General features: G+C 42.1%; 1 protein-coding gene across 1 annotated transcript in view; it reads left to right on the plus strand.

Moving 5' to 3' along the window:
* Nucleotides 1–17875, plus strand: part of LOC144695787 (sorting nexin-24-like) — a 227139-nt gene that overhangs the window by 110605 nt on the left and 98659 nt on the right. Inside the window, exon 3 of the mRNA XM_078566774.1 lies at nt 4628–4732. Within this exon, the coding sequence (XP_078422900.1) occupies nt 4628–4732 (105 nt within the window). The remainder of the gene's footprint in view (nt 1–4627; nt 4733–17875) is intronic.

Consider the following 17875-nt stretch of genomic DNA (forward strand, 5'->3'; position numbering starts at 1 on the left):
GGTCCCTTACAGTCAGAAAAGGGGGAAATTATAATGAGGAACAAAGAAATGGCAGAAGAATTGAACACATATTTTGGGGTCTGTCTTCACAAAAGAGGACACAAATAATTTCCCAGAAATGTTAGGAAACCAAGGGTCGAGTGAGAGGGAGGAATTGACAAAATCAGTATTAGTAAAAAAATGGTGCTTGAGAAATTAATGGGGTTAAAGGCTGAAAAATCTCCAGGGCCTGAAAATCTACACCCAAGTACTAAAGAAACTGGCCCTGGAAATATTGGATGCATTGGTGGTCATCTTCCAAAATTCTATAGACTTTAAAGCACTTCCTACAGATTGGAGGGTGGCAAATGTAACCCCACTATTTAAAAAAGGAAGGAGAAAAAACAGAGACCAGAATCTTCGGGCCCTGTTTGCTGACGCATAAAATGACGCGCGGTGACGTTGGGTGTGCGCCCCGATGTCACCGTGCCTTATTCAGATTTTCAGTTCGCCAGGTGCGCACCGGAGTCAGATGCACACCCGCCGAACTGTCAAAAGCCTGTTAAGGCCATTTAAATATCAATTGAAATACTTAATGGAGCTGCCCGTCCAACCTTAAGGTTGGTGGGCAGGCGAAGAGCCCAGGCGGCCTTCACATTTATCATGAAACCCCATACACGGGCGAGATGAGGTTTCATGAAGTGTTTATAAATTGAATGAAAGTTTTATTAGTTCATTGACATGTCCCAGCTCATGCCACATGAGGGGACATGTCTTAAAAATATTTTTTCTTTATGAAAATTAAAAAAAATCAAACTAACCTCCCTGAGGCAGCTCTGTGCTTCGGAGATTTCTGCGTTCTGTCGCGCACATGCACGAAAGAGCGCAGGTCCTGACTCAGCTTACCCTCCCCACCTGCACAGGAAGCACTCAGCGCTTCTCGGTGCGCGTCATGCTAGGCAAACCTAATTAGCCCGTCCACGTAAAATGGTGGCGGGCAGCCGATTGCGAGTGGCAATTGGCTGCGCGCCCACTCCCGCCCAACCACCCCCTCCACCCCCCCGGCAGGCGAAAATTCTCCCCAGGGAATTACAGACCAATTAGCCTAACATCAGTAGTGGGGAAAAATTTCCCCCCGTTGCATGTGACACTACAACATGAGCTGGGACATGTCAAAGAATAAATGCATAAATTTTTATTAGATTTTAAAACACTTCATGAAACCTCATCCCACCCATGGATGAGGTTTCGTGAAAAACGTGAAGGTCGCCTGGGCTCTTTGCCTGCCCGCCACCCTTAAGGTTGGACAAACAGCTCATTAAATTGAATTAATTAAGTTTTAAACGGCCTCAATAGGCCTTTGACAGTTCAGTGGGCGCGCAGCTGACTCGGCTGTGCGCTCACCGAACTGAAAATCTAAATGATGCATGGTGATGTTGGGATGCACGCCCCACGTCACCACGCGTAATTTTATGCGTCGGCGAGCGGGGGCGGGGAAAGTTCTTCCCAGAGTCTATTATAAAAGATGTGGTAACAGAACATATGGAAAGCATTAACGGGATTAGACAAAGTCAGCATCGGTTTATGAAAGGGAAATCATGCTTAACTAATCCACTGGAGTTTTTTTGAGGATGTAACTAGTAGAATAGATAAGGGAGAACCAGTGGATGTGGTGTATTTGGAATTCAAGAAGGCTTTTGATGAGGTCCCACATAAAAGGGACATTAATTAAAGTTTAATTAAAATTAAAGCACATGGGATTGGGGGTAATATACTGGCATGGATTGAGAATTGCTTGACAGACCAGAAACAGAGAGTGGGAATAAATGGGTCTTTTCCTGGGTGGCAGGCGGTGGCTAGTGGTGTACCGCAGGGACCAGTGCTTGGGCCCCAGCTATTCACAATATATATAAATGACTTTGAGGGAACCAAATGCAATATTTCCAAGTTCGCTGATGACACAAAACTGGGTGGAGTTGTGAGGAGGATGCAAGGAGGCTTCAGGGCGATTTAGACAAGTTGTTTGTGTGGGTAAACACATGGTAGCTGCAGTATAACATGGACAACTGCGAAGTTATACGCTTCGGTTTGAAAAACAGAAAGGCAGAGTATTATTTAAATGGTGATATATTGGGAAACGTGGATGTACAAAGGGATCTAGGTGTCCTTGTACACCAGTCAATGAAAGTAAAGAGGCAAGTGCAGCAAGCAATTAGGAAGGCAAATGTATGTTAGCCTTCATTGCAAGAGGATTTGAACTCAGAAGTAGGGATGTCTTACTGCAGTTATACAAGGCTTTGGTGAGACCACACCTGGAGTATTGCATGCAGTTTGGTCTCCCTATCTAAGGAAGGATATACTTGCCATAGAGGGAGTGCAGTGAAGGTTCACTAGGCTGATACCAGGGATGGCATGACTGTCGTATGAGGAGAGATTGGTTCAACTGGGCCTGTATTCACTAGAGTTTAGAAGAATGAGAGGGGATCTGATTGAAACGTATAAAATTCTAACAGGGCTGGAGAGACTGGATGCAGGGAGGATATTTCCCCTGGTTGGGGAGTCTAGAACCAGGGGCCACAGTCTCGGGATACAGATCAGGCCATTTAGGACTGAGATGAGGAAAAATCTTTTCACTCAGAGGACGGTCAAACTGTGGATTTCCCTACCATAGAAGGCTGTGGAGGCCGGGTCACTTGAGTATGTTCAAGAAAAAAATTGATAAATTTTTGGATATTAGGGGCATCAAGGGGTATGGAAAGGGGAAAACGGCATTGAGATAGGGGATCAGCCATGATCATATTGAGTGGCGGAGCAGGCTCGAAGGGCTGAATGGCCTACCCCTGCTCCTAGTTTCTATATCAGCTAAGGATATCAGTAAGATTGAGAGAGTGCAGATAAGATTTACTAGGATATTGCCGGGTCTTAAGGAGTTGAGTTACAGGGAAAGATTAAACAGGTTAGGACTTTATTCCTTGGAGTGTAGAAGAATGAGGGGAGATTTGATAGAAGTTTACAAAATTATGAGGGGTATAGACAGAGTAAATGCGAGTAGGCTCTTTCCACTTAGATTAGGAGAAGTAAACATGAGAGGACATGGCTTTAGGGTGAAAGGGGAAAGGTTTAGGGGGAACATTAGGGGGAACTTCTTCACTCAGAGAGTGGTGAGAGTGTGGAACGAGCTACCATCTGACGTGGTAAATGCGGGCTCACTCTTAAGTTTTAAGAATAAATTAGATAGATACTTGGATGGGAGAGGTCTGGAGGGTTATGGACTAGGTGCAGGTCAATGGGACTAGTGGAATAATATTTCAGCACAGACTAGAAGGGCCGAATGGCCTGTTTTCTGTGCTGTAGTGTTCTATCGTTCTATGGTTCTAAATAATACACAGCAATTTACTGAAACATTGGTGTTGATTTTTGAGAGTTTCACAGGAAGGGGGCTGGGGCAATGAAGGTGATCTAGGCAAGGGAGGTCACAACTTTCGTTCATGTAATCAGTGTATCTGCACACCAAGACCCCATTGCTTGTTGTTTATTTAACAGCTTATCATATAATGTGTATTTCCTTCCATTATTTCTAATTACAAAATAGTTTACTTTATATTTCTCTGCAGTGCACTTACCATTTACTTTCTCATCCTGCATCCTTTCATAGATTTCATCATAAGTTGCCAAACTCCCCAATTTTAAAATGTTCCCTTCGTTCCTCAGTACAGATCATTTATGTACCTAATAAATAAGAGCTCCAGCAGCATCTGTGTGGAACATCAATCAGCACACATTGCCAAAAGTTGTTAATTGGCTAGCCAGTGTGAAATCGCAGTTGGGGCCGGTGGTCCATTTCCTGACCGCTCCCGGGCCCGGCAATCGTGCCCGCCCACTGAGCTGAAAATTCAGGCCCAGATAAAGGCCAACTATTGAAAAACTTTGTGCCCCACAGCCATCTGTTCATTCTTATCACCTAATTCTCTTCAATTCCAGATACCAATGTCCTTGTCTCTCTTTTTTTGGTGCCTTTATCAAATTCTTTTTAAAATTATTTTAACCATATATACTGCATTTTTTGTCACTACGGTTATTTCTTCAAATAACTTATTTATTTGGTCAAGCACATTCTGCTCACTAGAAATCCATGTTGGCTGTCCCTGTTTAACAAATGTTTACCCAAGTACTTAGTAATTGCGATTTTGTTATAGATTCCAGTCATTTGTGTGAGCAACTAAAATAAAACAAACTGATCTATATTTTTCAGAATAATCTTTGTCCCTTTTTCTTATGTATTTTTTCTCCTTGGAGATGTCTTTTTTTAAGCCATCAAAACTAGTTTGAATCTAAGTATGACAGGTGGCAAGATGGAAAATGACAACGTGAAAGATGACTAGTAATTTGGTCAGACACCAGGTATCGAACATCCCTTAAACTTTTTTGTCCCCAGTGGCAGCTAATCTTGAAGATCCATCTGTATTTAACCTTTTATTAGTGCTATGAAATAAAAAGGTTCTTCTGTTACATAACTACCTTGTATTATTCTGTATAATCTAATAACAAAATGGGAGAAAGAGGAGCACTATTTAGGATGTTAGTATTAAATTAAAGTGGTTTTGTGTTTTATTAAATGTAAATTATAAATTATTATTTTTCTGAAAAGTTGAAGAAAAGCATTAAAACACCTGAAATGCCGTCAAAGCACGTGAGAAACTGGGTACCTAAGGTCTTGGAACAACGACGCCATGGTTTGGAAGCCTACCTTCAGGTATAGTGCAATTCTTCCAAAATGTATTTTTTTGAAAAAAAGCTTACCTCATAAATCAAGATTATGTAGCCCAATTGCTTAAACCTGTTCTGCATTGGGAGTTCCTTTCTATCTTGTGTAAATGAGCTGATTCACTGAGTTGCCCTCAAAGGTGTTTAACCTGTTAAATATACCATGGGTTTCAACCCACATTACATGTTTCAGTTTTATTCTGTCACACTGTCACACACCTATGAATTCTGCTATGAAATATTGATTTATCAGATCACAGGGCATTTCACAGAGCAGAGTGTGGATGCCAAGAATTCTGACATACAGACTACAGAAAGATAATGGCCCATTTCTGTCACTGTCATAGCAGTAGGAATCTGTGGGTCCATTCAGGTTTTCCATGCATGCTGTAGTAGGAATAGTATTACAAACTGATTTAGAAGTTCCTCAATTTTCCCAATCTTCTTATTGATGTGATACAATTTTTTTTTAGTCTTCTGGAAAATTCTTTGTAGCATACATCCCTGGTGATTAGTTGTGGTTCTCCAGCAGCAAATGCATGTAAACTTGATCTTGCAAATTGCAAAGGTGATTATTTAAGATGCTGTCTCAACACACAGAATCTCTCTGGTTTCTCAGAATCAAAGGGGCAGACCCATCAGAGATGTAACTGCTAATGATTAGGGCAGTAGTCTGAACTGAGTACATTCAGATGTAGAAATCGACCTATACACTAGTAATTAAAAAGCTCAGTTTTTAATAGTTGGCCTTTATCTGGGCCTGAATTTTCAGCTCAGTGGGCGGGCACGATTGCCAGGCCCGGGAGCAATCAGGAAATGGACCACCAGCCAATTAATAGCCAGCCAGCGTGAAAAGCGCGCTGAAATGCTCAGTGCTGCTGGGGTGGGGGCGGGAGGAGGGCGGGCAATGATGTTTCCGTGGGCACAGCGAGTTCTGAGAGAAAGCCCTGTGAAGGCAGGGAGCTGCCTTAGGGAGCTGCAGATCCGAAAACTATGAAATGAAGTTTTGAAAATCAGGGAAAAAATGTTCAAGCATCACAAACAGGCACCTGAACATATAGATGATAAAAATGCTGTACACAGATTTTTATTTTTATTTTATTTAATAACGGAAACTGCATCCCATCCTTGAATGAGGTTTGATGAAAAATGCAAAATCTGCCTGGTCGATTCGCCCGTCCGCCAACCGTAAAGTTGGACGGACCATGAAGAATCGGAGCCAATTGTGCCGTTAATGAGTTTAATTGCCTTCTTGTCAGCGGGCGCGCTTACAACTTTTGTACGTGCCCGCCAAGTGAAATATCACGCGAGCACAAGATGACATCGGGATGCTTACCTGACATCTCGCGCGATTTTACGCCTGATTGGATTGGGCACGTGCCCGCCTTCAGGACCTAAAATTCTACCCCTGGTTTCAGGCTAGTGTCAAGTCACTAAAAAAAAATTCTACTTAATTGTCCATGGTTTTCATAATATTTATCTGACAAAAGGAGTATACGAATATTTCAGAAACAGCCCTTTACTGAGAAAAGATTAGATGATCTGAAAAGGATTGAATAGAGGGCTCTTGATTTTTTAATATTCAGTAATGTTCCAGAGAAAGGTGAATTTCTTCACGCATAGATTTTCTCCTGAAACCTGTATTTATTTTATATTGATAAATAAACTGACTACTGTGGTTTTGAAGTAATGCAAAAGAATCTTGAAAGGAATGGATTATAAACCTGGGTGTAGCACTGTTTTAACCAAAACTGAATGAAACTTTGAAAATGGTATTGCTGCTGCCTCAACATATAGGGCTGAGCTTTTATTCTGGGATCGAGGCCCCGACATCTTATGGCCAACGCGATTTCTGAAGTGTAGGCCAATAGTGGCTAGGGTGCATGCTTTTTGTTCAATTATGGATGCTTGTAGGCTCTTGAGGATGGGGGACCAATAGGAGGCCCTTTAGCACTGACAGATCGACAGGCCCACGCCCAATGCGGATACTGCTGATGTATGTATGTGAAAGTGAGGTCACCTCAAGATGGAGGTGTCCTTGGATATCTTTTCAAAAACTTTAAATATAAAAAGAGGCCACAGGTACCAGGCTCTCATCTGGAGCCCACCTCCATCCATGGCAGGGATTCAGCCTTTGCAGAGGGCCCGATTGCTGACAGGAAAATTTCAGTCGGTGTCTACACTGTGGGCCGCATTAGACCCATCAAAGGGTTTGATTGGCTAGCATCCCTCCTCTTCCACCACTCCAACTAGCTTCTTTGAAAATGGCCCTGAGGCAGGACAATGCCAGCAAACTGGCAGTGGCGGGAAATGGCTGGTCCATCTACCTCTAGCCCCACCTTCACGGCTATTTGAAAATTGAGTCTGAAGTGTGGGCCCTTGAGGGAGAAGGAGAGAATGTAACATCTAGCACAGATATAGTAAAGCACAGGCAGTGACTTGTCTATTCTATACACTTGTGTCCACTGGTGGAAGTTGAAATTAGTTTTTTCAAATGAATTCTGAAACACCAGTTGATGCCACAGACTATTAATACACAGCTGTTAAACTTTTGATTAACCTTTTTTTGTGGCTTACTGACCACATCTGTATGTTTGGAGGAGACCTAATTGACCGGCTGTGAATCCTGTTGTAGTAATTCTGAAATTTTCTGAAATATGAAGTTGTTAAACATACATTTATTTAGTTTAGAAGGTACCCTGTTCCTGTTTATCATAGACGTTCGGTTTAGGCCTGTATTGCCATATTATCTACTTACTTAAAACAAAAATTGCCTCTGACACAAGGGGCTAAAGGCTTGGTTTGGGGTGACGGGGAGGGATCTAGTAACATGCGAGGAAATGCAGAAGTAATTTCAGTGTGTTGGTGGCTTTTTAATCCGGCCGTTGTATATATTTTTAAAATTCATTCGTGGGATGTGAGCGTCACTGGCAAGGCCAGCATTTATTGCCCATCCCTAATTGCCCTTGGGAAGGTGGTGGTGAGCTTCCTTCTTGAACCGCTGCAGTCCATGTGGTGTAGATGTACCCACAGTGCTGTTAGGGAGGGAGTTCCAGGATTTTGACCCAGCGACAATGAAGGAACGGCGATGTATTTCCAAGTCAGGTTGGGGAGTGGTTTGGAGGGGAACTTCTAGGTGGTGTTGTTCCCATACGTCTGCTGCCCTTGCCCTTCTAGATGGTAGTGGTCGTGGGTTTGGAAGATGCTGCCTAAGGAGCCTTGGTGAGTTTCTGTAGTGCATCTTGTAGATAGCATCTTGCTGCCACTGTGCGTTGCTAGTGGAGGGAATGAATATTTGTGGATGGGGTGCCAATCAAGTGGGCTGCTTTGTCCTGGATGGTGTCAAGCTTCTTAAGTGTTGTTGGAGATGCATTCATTCAGGCAAGTGGAGAGTATTCCATCACACTCCTGACTTGTGCCTTGTAGATGGTGGACAGGCTTTGGGGAGTCAGGAGGTGAGTTACTCGCTGCAGAATTCCTAGCTTCTGACCTGCTCTTGTAGCCACAGTATTTATATGGCTAGTCCAGTTCAGTTTCTGGTCAGGATGTTGAAAGTGGGGGATTCAGTGATGGTAATGCCATTGAATGTCATGTGGGGAGGGTCGTTAGATTCTCTCTTTGTGCTAGGTATGACTCCAACCAGCAGCTAGTTTTACCCTTGATTCCCATTGACTCCAGCTTTGCTAGGGCTCCTTGATGCCCCACTCGGTAAAATGATGCCTTGATGTGATGGGCAGTCACTCTCACCTCACCTCCGGAGTTCTTTTGTCCATGTTTGAACCAAGGCTGTAATGAGGCCAGGAGCTGAGTGACCCTGGCGGAACCCAAATTGAGCGTCAGTAAGCAGATTATTGCTAAGCAAGAGCCACTTGATAGCACTGTTGATGACCCTGTCCATTAATTTACTGATGATTGAGAGTAGACTGATGGGGCAGTAATTGAGTTGGATTTGTCCTGGTTTTTGTGTGCAGGACATACCTGGGCAATTTTCCATATTGCTTGGTAGATGCAGTGTTGTAGTTGTACTGAAATAGCTTGGCTAGGGGTGCATCAAATTCTGGAATATAAATTTTCAGTACTATTGCTGCAATATTGTCAGGGCCCATAACCTTTGCAGTATCCAGTGCCTTCAGCCGTTCCTTGAAATCTTGTGGAGTGAATCGAATTGGCTGAAGACTGGCTTCTTCGATGCTGCAGGTGGATCATCCACTCGGCACTTATGGTTGAAGATTGGTGCAAATGCTTCAATCTTATCTATTGCACTGATGTGCTGGGCTCCCCCACCATTGTGGATGAGGATATTTGTGGAGCCTCCTCCTCCAGTGAGTTGTTTAATTGCCCGCCACCATTCACGACTGGATGTGGCAGAACTGCAGAGCTTTGACCTGATACTTTAGTTGTGGAATCGCTTAGCTCTGTCTATCTCTTGTCACGAACACTTTAATCACAAAAAATGGTTCATCTTCAAGGACTAAGGATATTCTGGAAGAATTTGTGTTTTAAAAGATACTGTCCCTTAAAGGGTTCAAGCAGGACTCTGATTGCTTTTCCTGGAAAAAGCATCCTTTTACAAGAAAGGGTAACTAAGCATTGAAAAAAAAGGGTGGAAACCTCTTGACCCTAGTGAACTGTGTACAAAGGGGGTCATGTAGTTTTTAAGACTCTTAAAAAAAACCATGCCCGGAAGACTGTGTTTTAAAAGTGGGTTTTGGTTTTGCTTTTGCTTTTGAGAAGAGAAAGACCAACTGCTTGAGAAGGAAGACAGCCATTTTTTGCAGTCAGTCCAGAGCCAAGTTCCCAGCCGGAAGTGAATATAAGCTGCTCCTAAGATGCTCTACATGCTGGAATTTAATACCCTTGAGTATTCCTTGAGTCCACCTGAAAAGCAATGCCAGAGTCATTGATTGTTTCACGGGTCAGTGCTGAAGGAAGCGTAATTTCAAGAAATCTACCATCTATCATTTGCCTTTGAACCATTGACTTTTAACCTTTGGCTGAATTCCTCCATGTATATTTTTATTTCATTGTTTTTGTGTGTGTGTGTGTGTGCGCATGAGGCTTAGGTTATCTCAGAAGAGCAATTAGTATAATTTCATATTCCATACTGTATGTTGATAAGCTTTGCCTTTCTATTCGACCAGAGTGGTTTTATAATAATCTAATAAGTTTGTTGTTTATTGAAAGAAGCCTGGATAATGTCTCTTTTATTCTGGGTAACAGCAGTGAAGGTAAATAATTGGTCATTTTGGTGAGTGAATTGATCATTTAAACTAATGTTGTGACCTGTGAAGTAGTGGGGCTAGATCAACTGCGCACTCCTCCCGTCCCTGTCATAACATAGATTGGGAACTCTTGCGGGATTTGAAACGTGGACAATGGGTGATTTGACACGGAATAATAATAACTGGAAAGATGAGAGGAGAGAGACCAGTTTTCTTATACAGTAGTAAACCAAAATGGCTTTGGAAGTTGCTAAGACTTTTCTAGAGATAGGAAGATTTAACCCTGACTGGTTTACAAAAAGTAACCAAGGCCAAGCTAACAGAATTGGCGAACAAGTTAGAGTTAGAATTAGCTTTAGGGGTGAGGAAAGCGGACATAGTTGAGGTAATAGTGCAACATTTGAAATTGGAAGGGGTACAAGAGAGACCACGTTCTCCAGGAGGTGAGTCAATTGAATTGGCTAAGATTCGGTTGCAATTGAAAAACTTGAATTGGAGGCAAAAGAAAAAGAGAATTGGAATTGAAAAGGTTGGAGGCAAAAGAAAAAGGAAAAGGAATTATAAGTACGAAAACTTGACCTCCAAAGATACAAGTTAGAAAGGGAAGAAAGGGGGAAGGATAAAAAAAGAGAGGCAAAGTAATGAGAAAGGCAATGCCCTCTTAAAAGACTAGAATTAAATAAAAAGGCTTCAGATGCTGAGGAAGGTTCTGATGGTGAAAAGACCACCTCCACTAATAGCATACCAAAAATACTAAATAATCATGGGGCAAAAGGGGGAGGAAATAAATACAATAACTATCGCTAGAGAAAAAGTACTAGGGAAACCAATGGGGCTAAAGTCCGATAAGCCACCTGGACCTGATGGGTTGCATCCTAGGATATTAAAGGAAATAGCTGCAGAGACAGTGGATGCACTGGTAGTAATCTTCCAAGAGTCCTTAGATTCTGGAAAAGTCCCAGAGGATTGGAAAACTGCCAATGTAACACCCTCATTCAAAAAGGGAGGGAGACAAAAATCAGGTAATGATAGGCCAGTTACCTTAACATCTGAAATTGGGAAAATGTTGGGAGTCTATTGTAAAGGATGCAATAGCAGAGCATTTAGAAATGCATAATCTAATGAAACAGAGTCAGCATGGCTTCATGAAGGGGAAATCATGCCTGACAAATTTATTGGAATTCTTTTATGAGGTAACAAGCAGGGTAGATAAAGGGGAACCAGTAGATATAATATATTTGGATTTCCAAAAGGCATTTGATAAGGTGCCACACATAAGGCTACTTAAGAAGATAAGAGCGCATGGTGTTGGGGGTAGTATATTAGCATGGCTAGAGGACTGGCTAACTAATAGAAGACAGAGAGTTGGGATATGGGGGGCATTTTCTGGATGGCAACCTGTAACTAGTGGAGTGCCACAGGGATCAGTGCTGGGCCACAATTATTTACAATATATATTAATGACTTGGATGAGGGGAATGAATGTACTGTTGCCAACTTTGCGGTTGACACAAAAATAGATGGGAAGGCAAATGGTGAGGATGACACAAAGAGTCTACAGAGGGATATAGACATGTTAAGTGAGTGGGCAAAAACTTGGCAGATGGAATACAATGTGGGAAAGTGTGAGGTTATGCACTTTGACAGGAAGAATAGAGGAGCTGAATATTATTTAAATGGAGAAAGACTAAAGAAAGCTGCAGCACAGAGGGGTTTGGGGGTCCTCGAGCATGAATCCCAAAAAGCTAACATACAAGTTCAATGGGTAATAGGGAAGGCAAATTGAATGTTGGCCTTTATTTCAAAGGGAGTGGAGTATAAAAATAGGTAAGTCTTGCTAAAACTATACAAGGTACTAGTTTGACTACACCTAGAATACTATGTACAATTTTCATCCCCTTATCTAAGGAAAGATATACTGGCATTGGAGGCAGTACAGAGAAGGTTCAATAGGTTGATCCTGGGGATGGAAGGATTTTATTATGAGGGGAGGTTGAATAGGTTGGGCCTATACTCATTGGAGTTTAGAGGAATGCGAGGTGACCTTATTGAAACATATAAGATTCAGATTCTTAGGAGGCTTGACAGGGTAGGTGCTGGGAGGTTGTTTCCCCTTGCGGGAGAGTCTAGGACCAGAGGGCATAATCTGAGTAAGGGGTGCCCATTTAAAACAGATGAGGAGGAATTTCTTTTCTCAGAGGGTAGTCTGTGGAATTCTTTACCGCAGAGGGCAGTAGAGGCTGGGTCGTTAAGTATATTCAAGGCTGAGAGAGACAGATTTTTAGTCCTTAAGGGAATCAAGCGTTATGGGGAAAAGGCAGGAACTTGGAATTGAGGATTATCAGATCAGCCATGATCTAATTGAATGGTGGAGCAGACTCGATGGGCCAAATGGCCTATTCCTGCTCCTATGTCTTATGGTCCAACCCAAAGCCCAGTGGGGAGATGTTTAAATTTGTACAAGCCCTCCCAAAGTTTGAAGAAAGGGATGTAGAGGCATTCTTTACTTCATTTGAAAGGTGGCTAAACAAATGAAGTGGCCAAAAGAAGTCTGGACATTGTTCCTACAGAGTAGGTTGGTGGGTAGAGCTCATGAGGTTTATGTATCACTCTCAGAAGAGCTTTCTGTGAATTATGATGCAGATCAAAAGCCTATTCTTAGTGCGTATGAACTAGTCCCTGTGGCAGAAATTTCGTAACGTAATATAACAGCTTTGGCAGACCTACATTGAATTTGAGAGGGCAAAGCAAAGTAATTTTGACCATTGGATACGAGCATTAAAGGTAGAGAGGCTCTTAGGGAAATAATTCTCCTGGAAGAATGTAAAAATTCACTTCCTCCAATAGTTAGAACCTCCAGTAGTTGATGATTTGGTTTTAGTTTTCCAAATCTCCCTAGATTTGGGGAAGGTCCCATTAGATTGGAAGGTAGCAAATGTAACTCCACTATTCAAAAAGGGAGGGAGACAGAAAGCGAGAAACTACAGGCCAGTTAGCCTAACATCTGTCATAGGGAAAATGTTAGAAGCTGTTATTAAAGGAGTTATAGCAGGGCACTTGGATAAGCTCAAGGTCATCAGGCAAAGCCAACATGGTTTTGTGAAAGTGAAATCGTGTTTAACTAACTTATTGGAGTTCTTTGAGGAAGGAACATGAGCTGTGGATAAAGGAGAAGTGGTGGATGTACTGTGCTTAGATTCCCAGAAAGCGTTTGATAAAGTGCCACATCAAAGGTTATTGCAGAAATTAAAAGCTCATGGTATAGGGGGTAACATTGGCATGGATAGAAGATTGGTTGGCTAACAGGAAGCAGAGAGTGGGCATAAATGGGTCTTTATCAGGTTGGCAAGATGTAACAAGTGGTGTGCCACAGGGATTAGTGCTAGGACCTCAGCTGTTTACAATTTATATAAATGACTTGGATGGAGGGATGGTTTCCAAATTTGCTGATGACACAAAAATAAGTAGGAAAGTAAGTTGCGAAGAGGACATAAGGAGACAACAAAAAGATATAGATAGGGTAAGTGAGTGGGCAAAGATCTGGCAGATGGAGTATAATGTGGGAAATGTGAAATCGTTCATTTTGGCAGGAAGAATAAAATAGAAGCGTATTATCTAAATGGTGAGAGATTGCAGAGCCAAGAGGTGCAGAGGGATTTGGATGTCCTAGTGCATGAATCACAAAAGGCTAGTATGCAAGTACAGCAAGTAATTAGGAAAGCTAATATAATGTTACTATTTATTGCGAGGGGAATTGAATATAAAATTAGGGAGGTTATGCTTCAGTTGTACAGGGCACTAGTGAGACCACGTTTGGAGTACTGTGTACAGTATTGGTCACCTTATTTAAGGAAGGATGTGAATGCGTTGGAAGCAGTTCATAGAAGGTTTACCAGACTAATATCTGGAATGGGTGGATTGTCTTCTGAGGAAAGGTTGGACAGACTAGGTTTGTATCTGCTGGAGTTTATAAGAGTGAGAGATGACTTGATTAAAACATAAGATTCTGAGGGGTCTTGACAGGGTGGATGTGGAGAGGATGTTTCATCTTGTGGAAGAATCTAGAATTGGAGGTCACTGTTTAAAAATAAGGGGTCACCTATTTAAAACAGAGGTAAGGTGAAATTTTTTCACTCCAAGGGTCATGAGTCTTTGAAACTCTCTTCTTGAAAAAGCAGTGGAAGCAGTGTCTGAATATTTTTAAGGCAGATGTGGATAGATTCTTGGTAAGCAAGGGGATGATAGGTTATCGGCGGTAGTTGGGATGCAGATTTCAGGTTACTATCAGATCAGCCATTATCTTATTTAATGGCGGAGCGGGCTCGAGGGGCTGAATGACCTACTCCTACTCCATGTTTGTATGTATGTTCATATGTTGAAGACCAGAGGGCTGCAACAGATAGACAGGCAGTGGAGATGGCTGATGATTATGAGCTGGTCCAAGAATTTAAACTCTTTCTCTGTCACCCCACAAACCCGAGAAAGATAGCAGATGGGAAGGTGAAAGGAGGGCAAGAAGCCAGGGAAGGGACAGCTGGGAATCCCCTGGGAACTCCTCCTCAGACCGGAAAGGAAGGTGCTGAGCATGGAAGTGATATTCGAAGGCCTAAGTGTTTCCATTGTAACAAGGTGGGACATGTTTGTGCAGATTTCTGGAAGTTGCACGGGAAACCATGGTACTTATTGGGGTACGTAAGGGTGATTCAGGAAAAGGAGCCCTGACTGAAAATACAGCAGATCAAGTTGTAGCATTAACTGCAGCTGTGAAACCAAGGGTGAGCACTGCTGTGAGTTCAGGAGAGGTGAATGAGATACATGAGAGTTATAAAGAATTCCTTTGAGAGGAAAAGTCACCCCTTATCCCTCCAATGAGACACCTAAACCTATAATTATATTAAGAGATAGGGGAAAGGCATAAATTTTATGAACATACGAACATACATGCATACAAACATACAAATTAGGAGAGGGAGTAGGCCACTCAGCCCTTCGAGCCTATTCCACCATTCAATAAGATCATGGCTGATCTAAATGTAACCCGCATTCCTGCCTACACCCGATAACCTTTCACCCCCTTGTTAATCAGGAATCTATCTAGCTCTGCCTTAAAACTATTCAAAGATTCTGCTTCCACCATCTTTTAAGGGAGTTCCAAAGACACTCAGCTCTGAGAGAAAATGTTTCTCCTCATCTCTGTCTTAAGTGAACGACCCCTTATTTTTAAACAGTGACCTTGGTTCTAGGTTCTCCTATAAGTGGAAACATTGTCTCCGCACCCACCCTGTCAAGACCCCTCCAGATCTTAAAGGTTTCAGTTAAGTAACCGGTTACTCTTCTAAATTCCAGTGGATACAAGCTTCCGGCCTTCCCTCTTAAGACAACCCACCCATTCCTGTTATTAGTCTAGTAAACCTTCTCTGAACTCTTAACGCATTTACATCTTTCTTTAAATAAGGAGACCCATACTGTACACAATACTCCAGATGTGGTCTCACCAATGCCCTATTCAACTGAAGCATAACCTCCCTATTTTTGTAATCAATTCCCCTCACAATAAATGATAACATTCTATAAGCTTTCCTAATTACCTGCTGTACCTGCATACCAATCTTTTGTGATTTATGCAATAGGACACCCAGAACCTTCTGCATCTCAGAGGTCTGCAATCTCTCACCATTTTGGTAATAAGCTTCTTTTTTCATCCCTCCTGCCAAAATGAAGGAGTTCACACTATACTCAATTTGCCAGATCGTTGCGCACTACTTAACCTATCTATGTCACTTTGTAGCCTCCTTACGTCCTCTTCACAATTTACTTTTCTACCTATCTTTGTGTCATCAGCAAATTTAGCAACCATCCCTTCAATCCCTTTATCCAAGTCATTTATATAAATTATGAAAAGTTGAGGCCTCAGCACTGATCCCTGTGGCACACCACTCATCACATCCTACCACCAGAAAAAGAGCCATTTATACCAACTCTCTGCTTCCTGTTAGCTAGCCAATCTTCTATCCATGCCAATATGTTCCCCCCTACACCATGAGCTTTAATTTCTGCAATAACCTTGGATATGGCACTTTATCAAATGCCTTTCATCAGAAAGCGCATTAAAAGCCAAAGTTTTAATAAATGGCATTGGTGGAGGGGAGTATATACCTGTACCTTTGTACCAGGTGCACTTGGAGTGTGACCTAATATCTGGGACAGTGACAGTAGGGGTTGTTCAGAAGTTACCGTAGAAGGAGTTGATTTACTCTTGGGAAATTATTTAGCCAGAGTGAAGGTAGTAGCATCCCCTATAATTACAGAAAGCCCAAATGAGCTTAAAGAGATGGAGCAGGAAAAGGTTCTGGGATTTTTTTCCTTCGTGTGTGATGACTTGAGCAATGGCTAAGCAAAGTCCATCATTGGAAGTCAAAGTGATACCACAGACAGATATTTGGCTAGCTGAAACTTTCTTTGAAGACTTAGATAATCCAAAAGAGATGTTTAATAAATCTTCTCTAGTTGAGGCTCAACAAGCCTAACTGGACAATCAACCCAAACTGATGCTGAGGCTGAGCATGTCCCAGAATGTTGTTATGTTAAAAATGGAATTCTAACGAGGAAGTGGAGACCTCCTCACAGACTTGCAGATGAGGAGTAGACGGTTGTTCAAAAGGTAGTGGTACTGCCCAAATATCGTAAAGAGATATTACGGTTAGCACATGAAATTCCTATGGCAAGTGACGTAGGGGTATGGAAAACTCAAGAGCAGATAAACTGGCAGTTTTACTGGCCAGGTCTTCACAAGGTCGTGGTGCTGTTTTGTTAAACGTGCCGTATATGCCAGATGGTGGGACAACTACAACCTACAATCAAACCGGCACCCTTAATTCCTATACTAGTATTTGAGGAACCATAAAGTAGGGTGTTAGTAGACTGTGTGGGACCATTAGCAAAAATAAAAGCAGGACACCAGTATATCCTTACTATTATGGATATGGCAACTCAACTTCCAGAGGCCATCCCTTTAAGATCAATTGCAGCTAAAGTAGTAGTAAAGAAGTTAACCCAATTTTTTTACTCAATATGGATTACCGAAAGAGATCCAGTAGAATCAAGGTTTCAATTTTATGTTGAAAATTTTTCATATTGTAATTAATTGTTTGGGTATAAAACAGTTAATATCCACAGCATATCATCCACAGACACAGGGAGCTTTAGAGAGGTACCATCAAACTCTCAAAGCAATGAATAAAGCATGTTGACATGAATATCCCCATGATTGGGACAAAGAACTGGACTTTCTTTTATTTGTTACCCGAGATTCACCAAATGAATCTACTGGTTTTGGCCCTTTTGAAATAATTTATGGACATGAGGTAAGAAGTCCTCTGAAATTAATCAAATAAAAGATTTGAGGACAGAAGGATGAATCCTCTGTGTTAGATTATGGGTGGAATCCTCACAGATTTTCACTAAGTGTGGTAGCAGGCGGGTAAAGTGTTTTACCCATCGGCCGTGATGGTGGATTTTCACGCCTATCATCCCCAAATCCGCCCCAGTGCTTATGCATTCCAGGGAAACATTTCCATGGCAGGTGGGCTCTCATTTGCCATCACGCCAGGCACCACATTTATGCATCAGTACAGCTGCATCAAGTACAGCTGGGCTCAGTGCTTCCAGCCCAGGACTGTAGCAAAGAAGACATGGCCCCTAAAGGCAAGAAGACTGCAGCCCTCGAGCGCCTCTCATAACACCCTTAAAGGGTTAATGCAGGACTCTGATTGCTATTCTTGGAAAAAAGCATCCTTTTACAAGAAAAGGTAATTAAGCTGTTGGGAAAAGAAAGGCTGGAAACCTCTTGATCCTAGTGAACTGTGTACAAAGGGGGTCACGTAGTTTTTATGACTCTGGAAAAAAAACCA

The sequence above is a fragment of the Cetorhinus maximus genome, chromosome 2, assembly GCF_964194155.1.
Source record: "Cetorhinus maximus chromosome 2, sCetMax3.hap1.1, whole genome shotgun sequence".
NCBI lineage: Eukaryota > Metazoa > Chordata > Chondrichthyes > Lamniformes > Cetorhinidae > Cetorhinus > Cetorhinus maximus.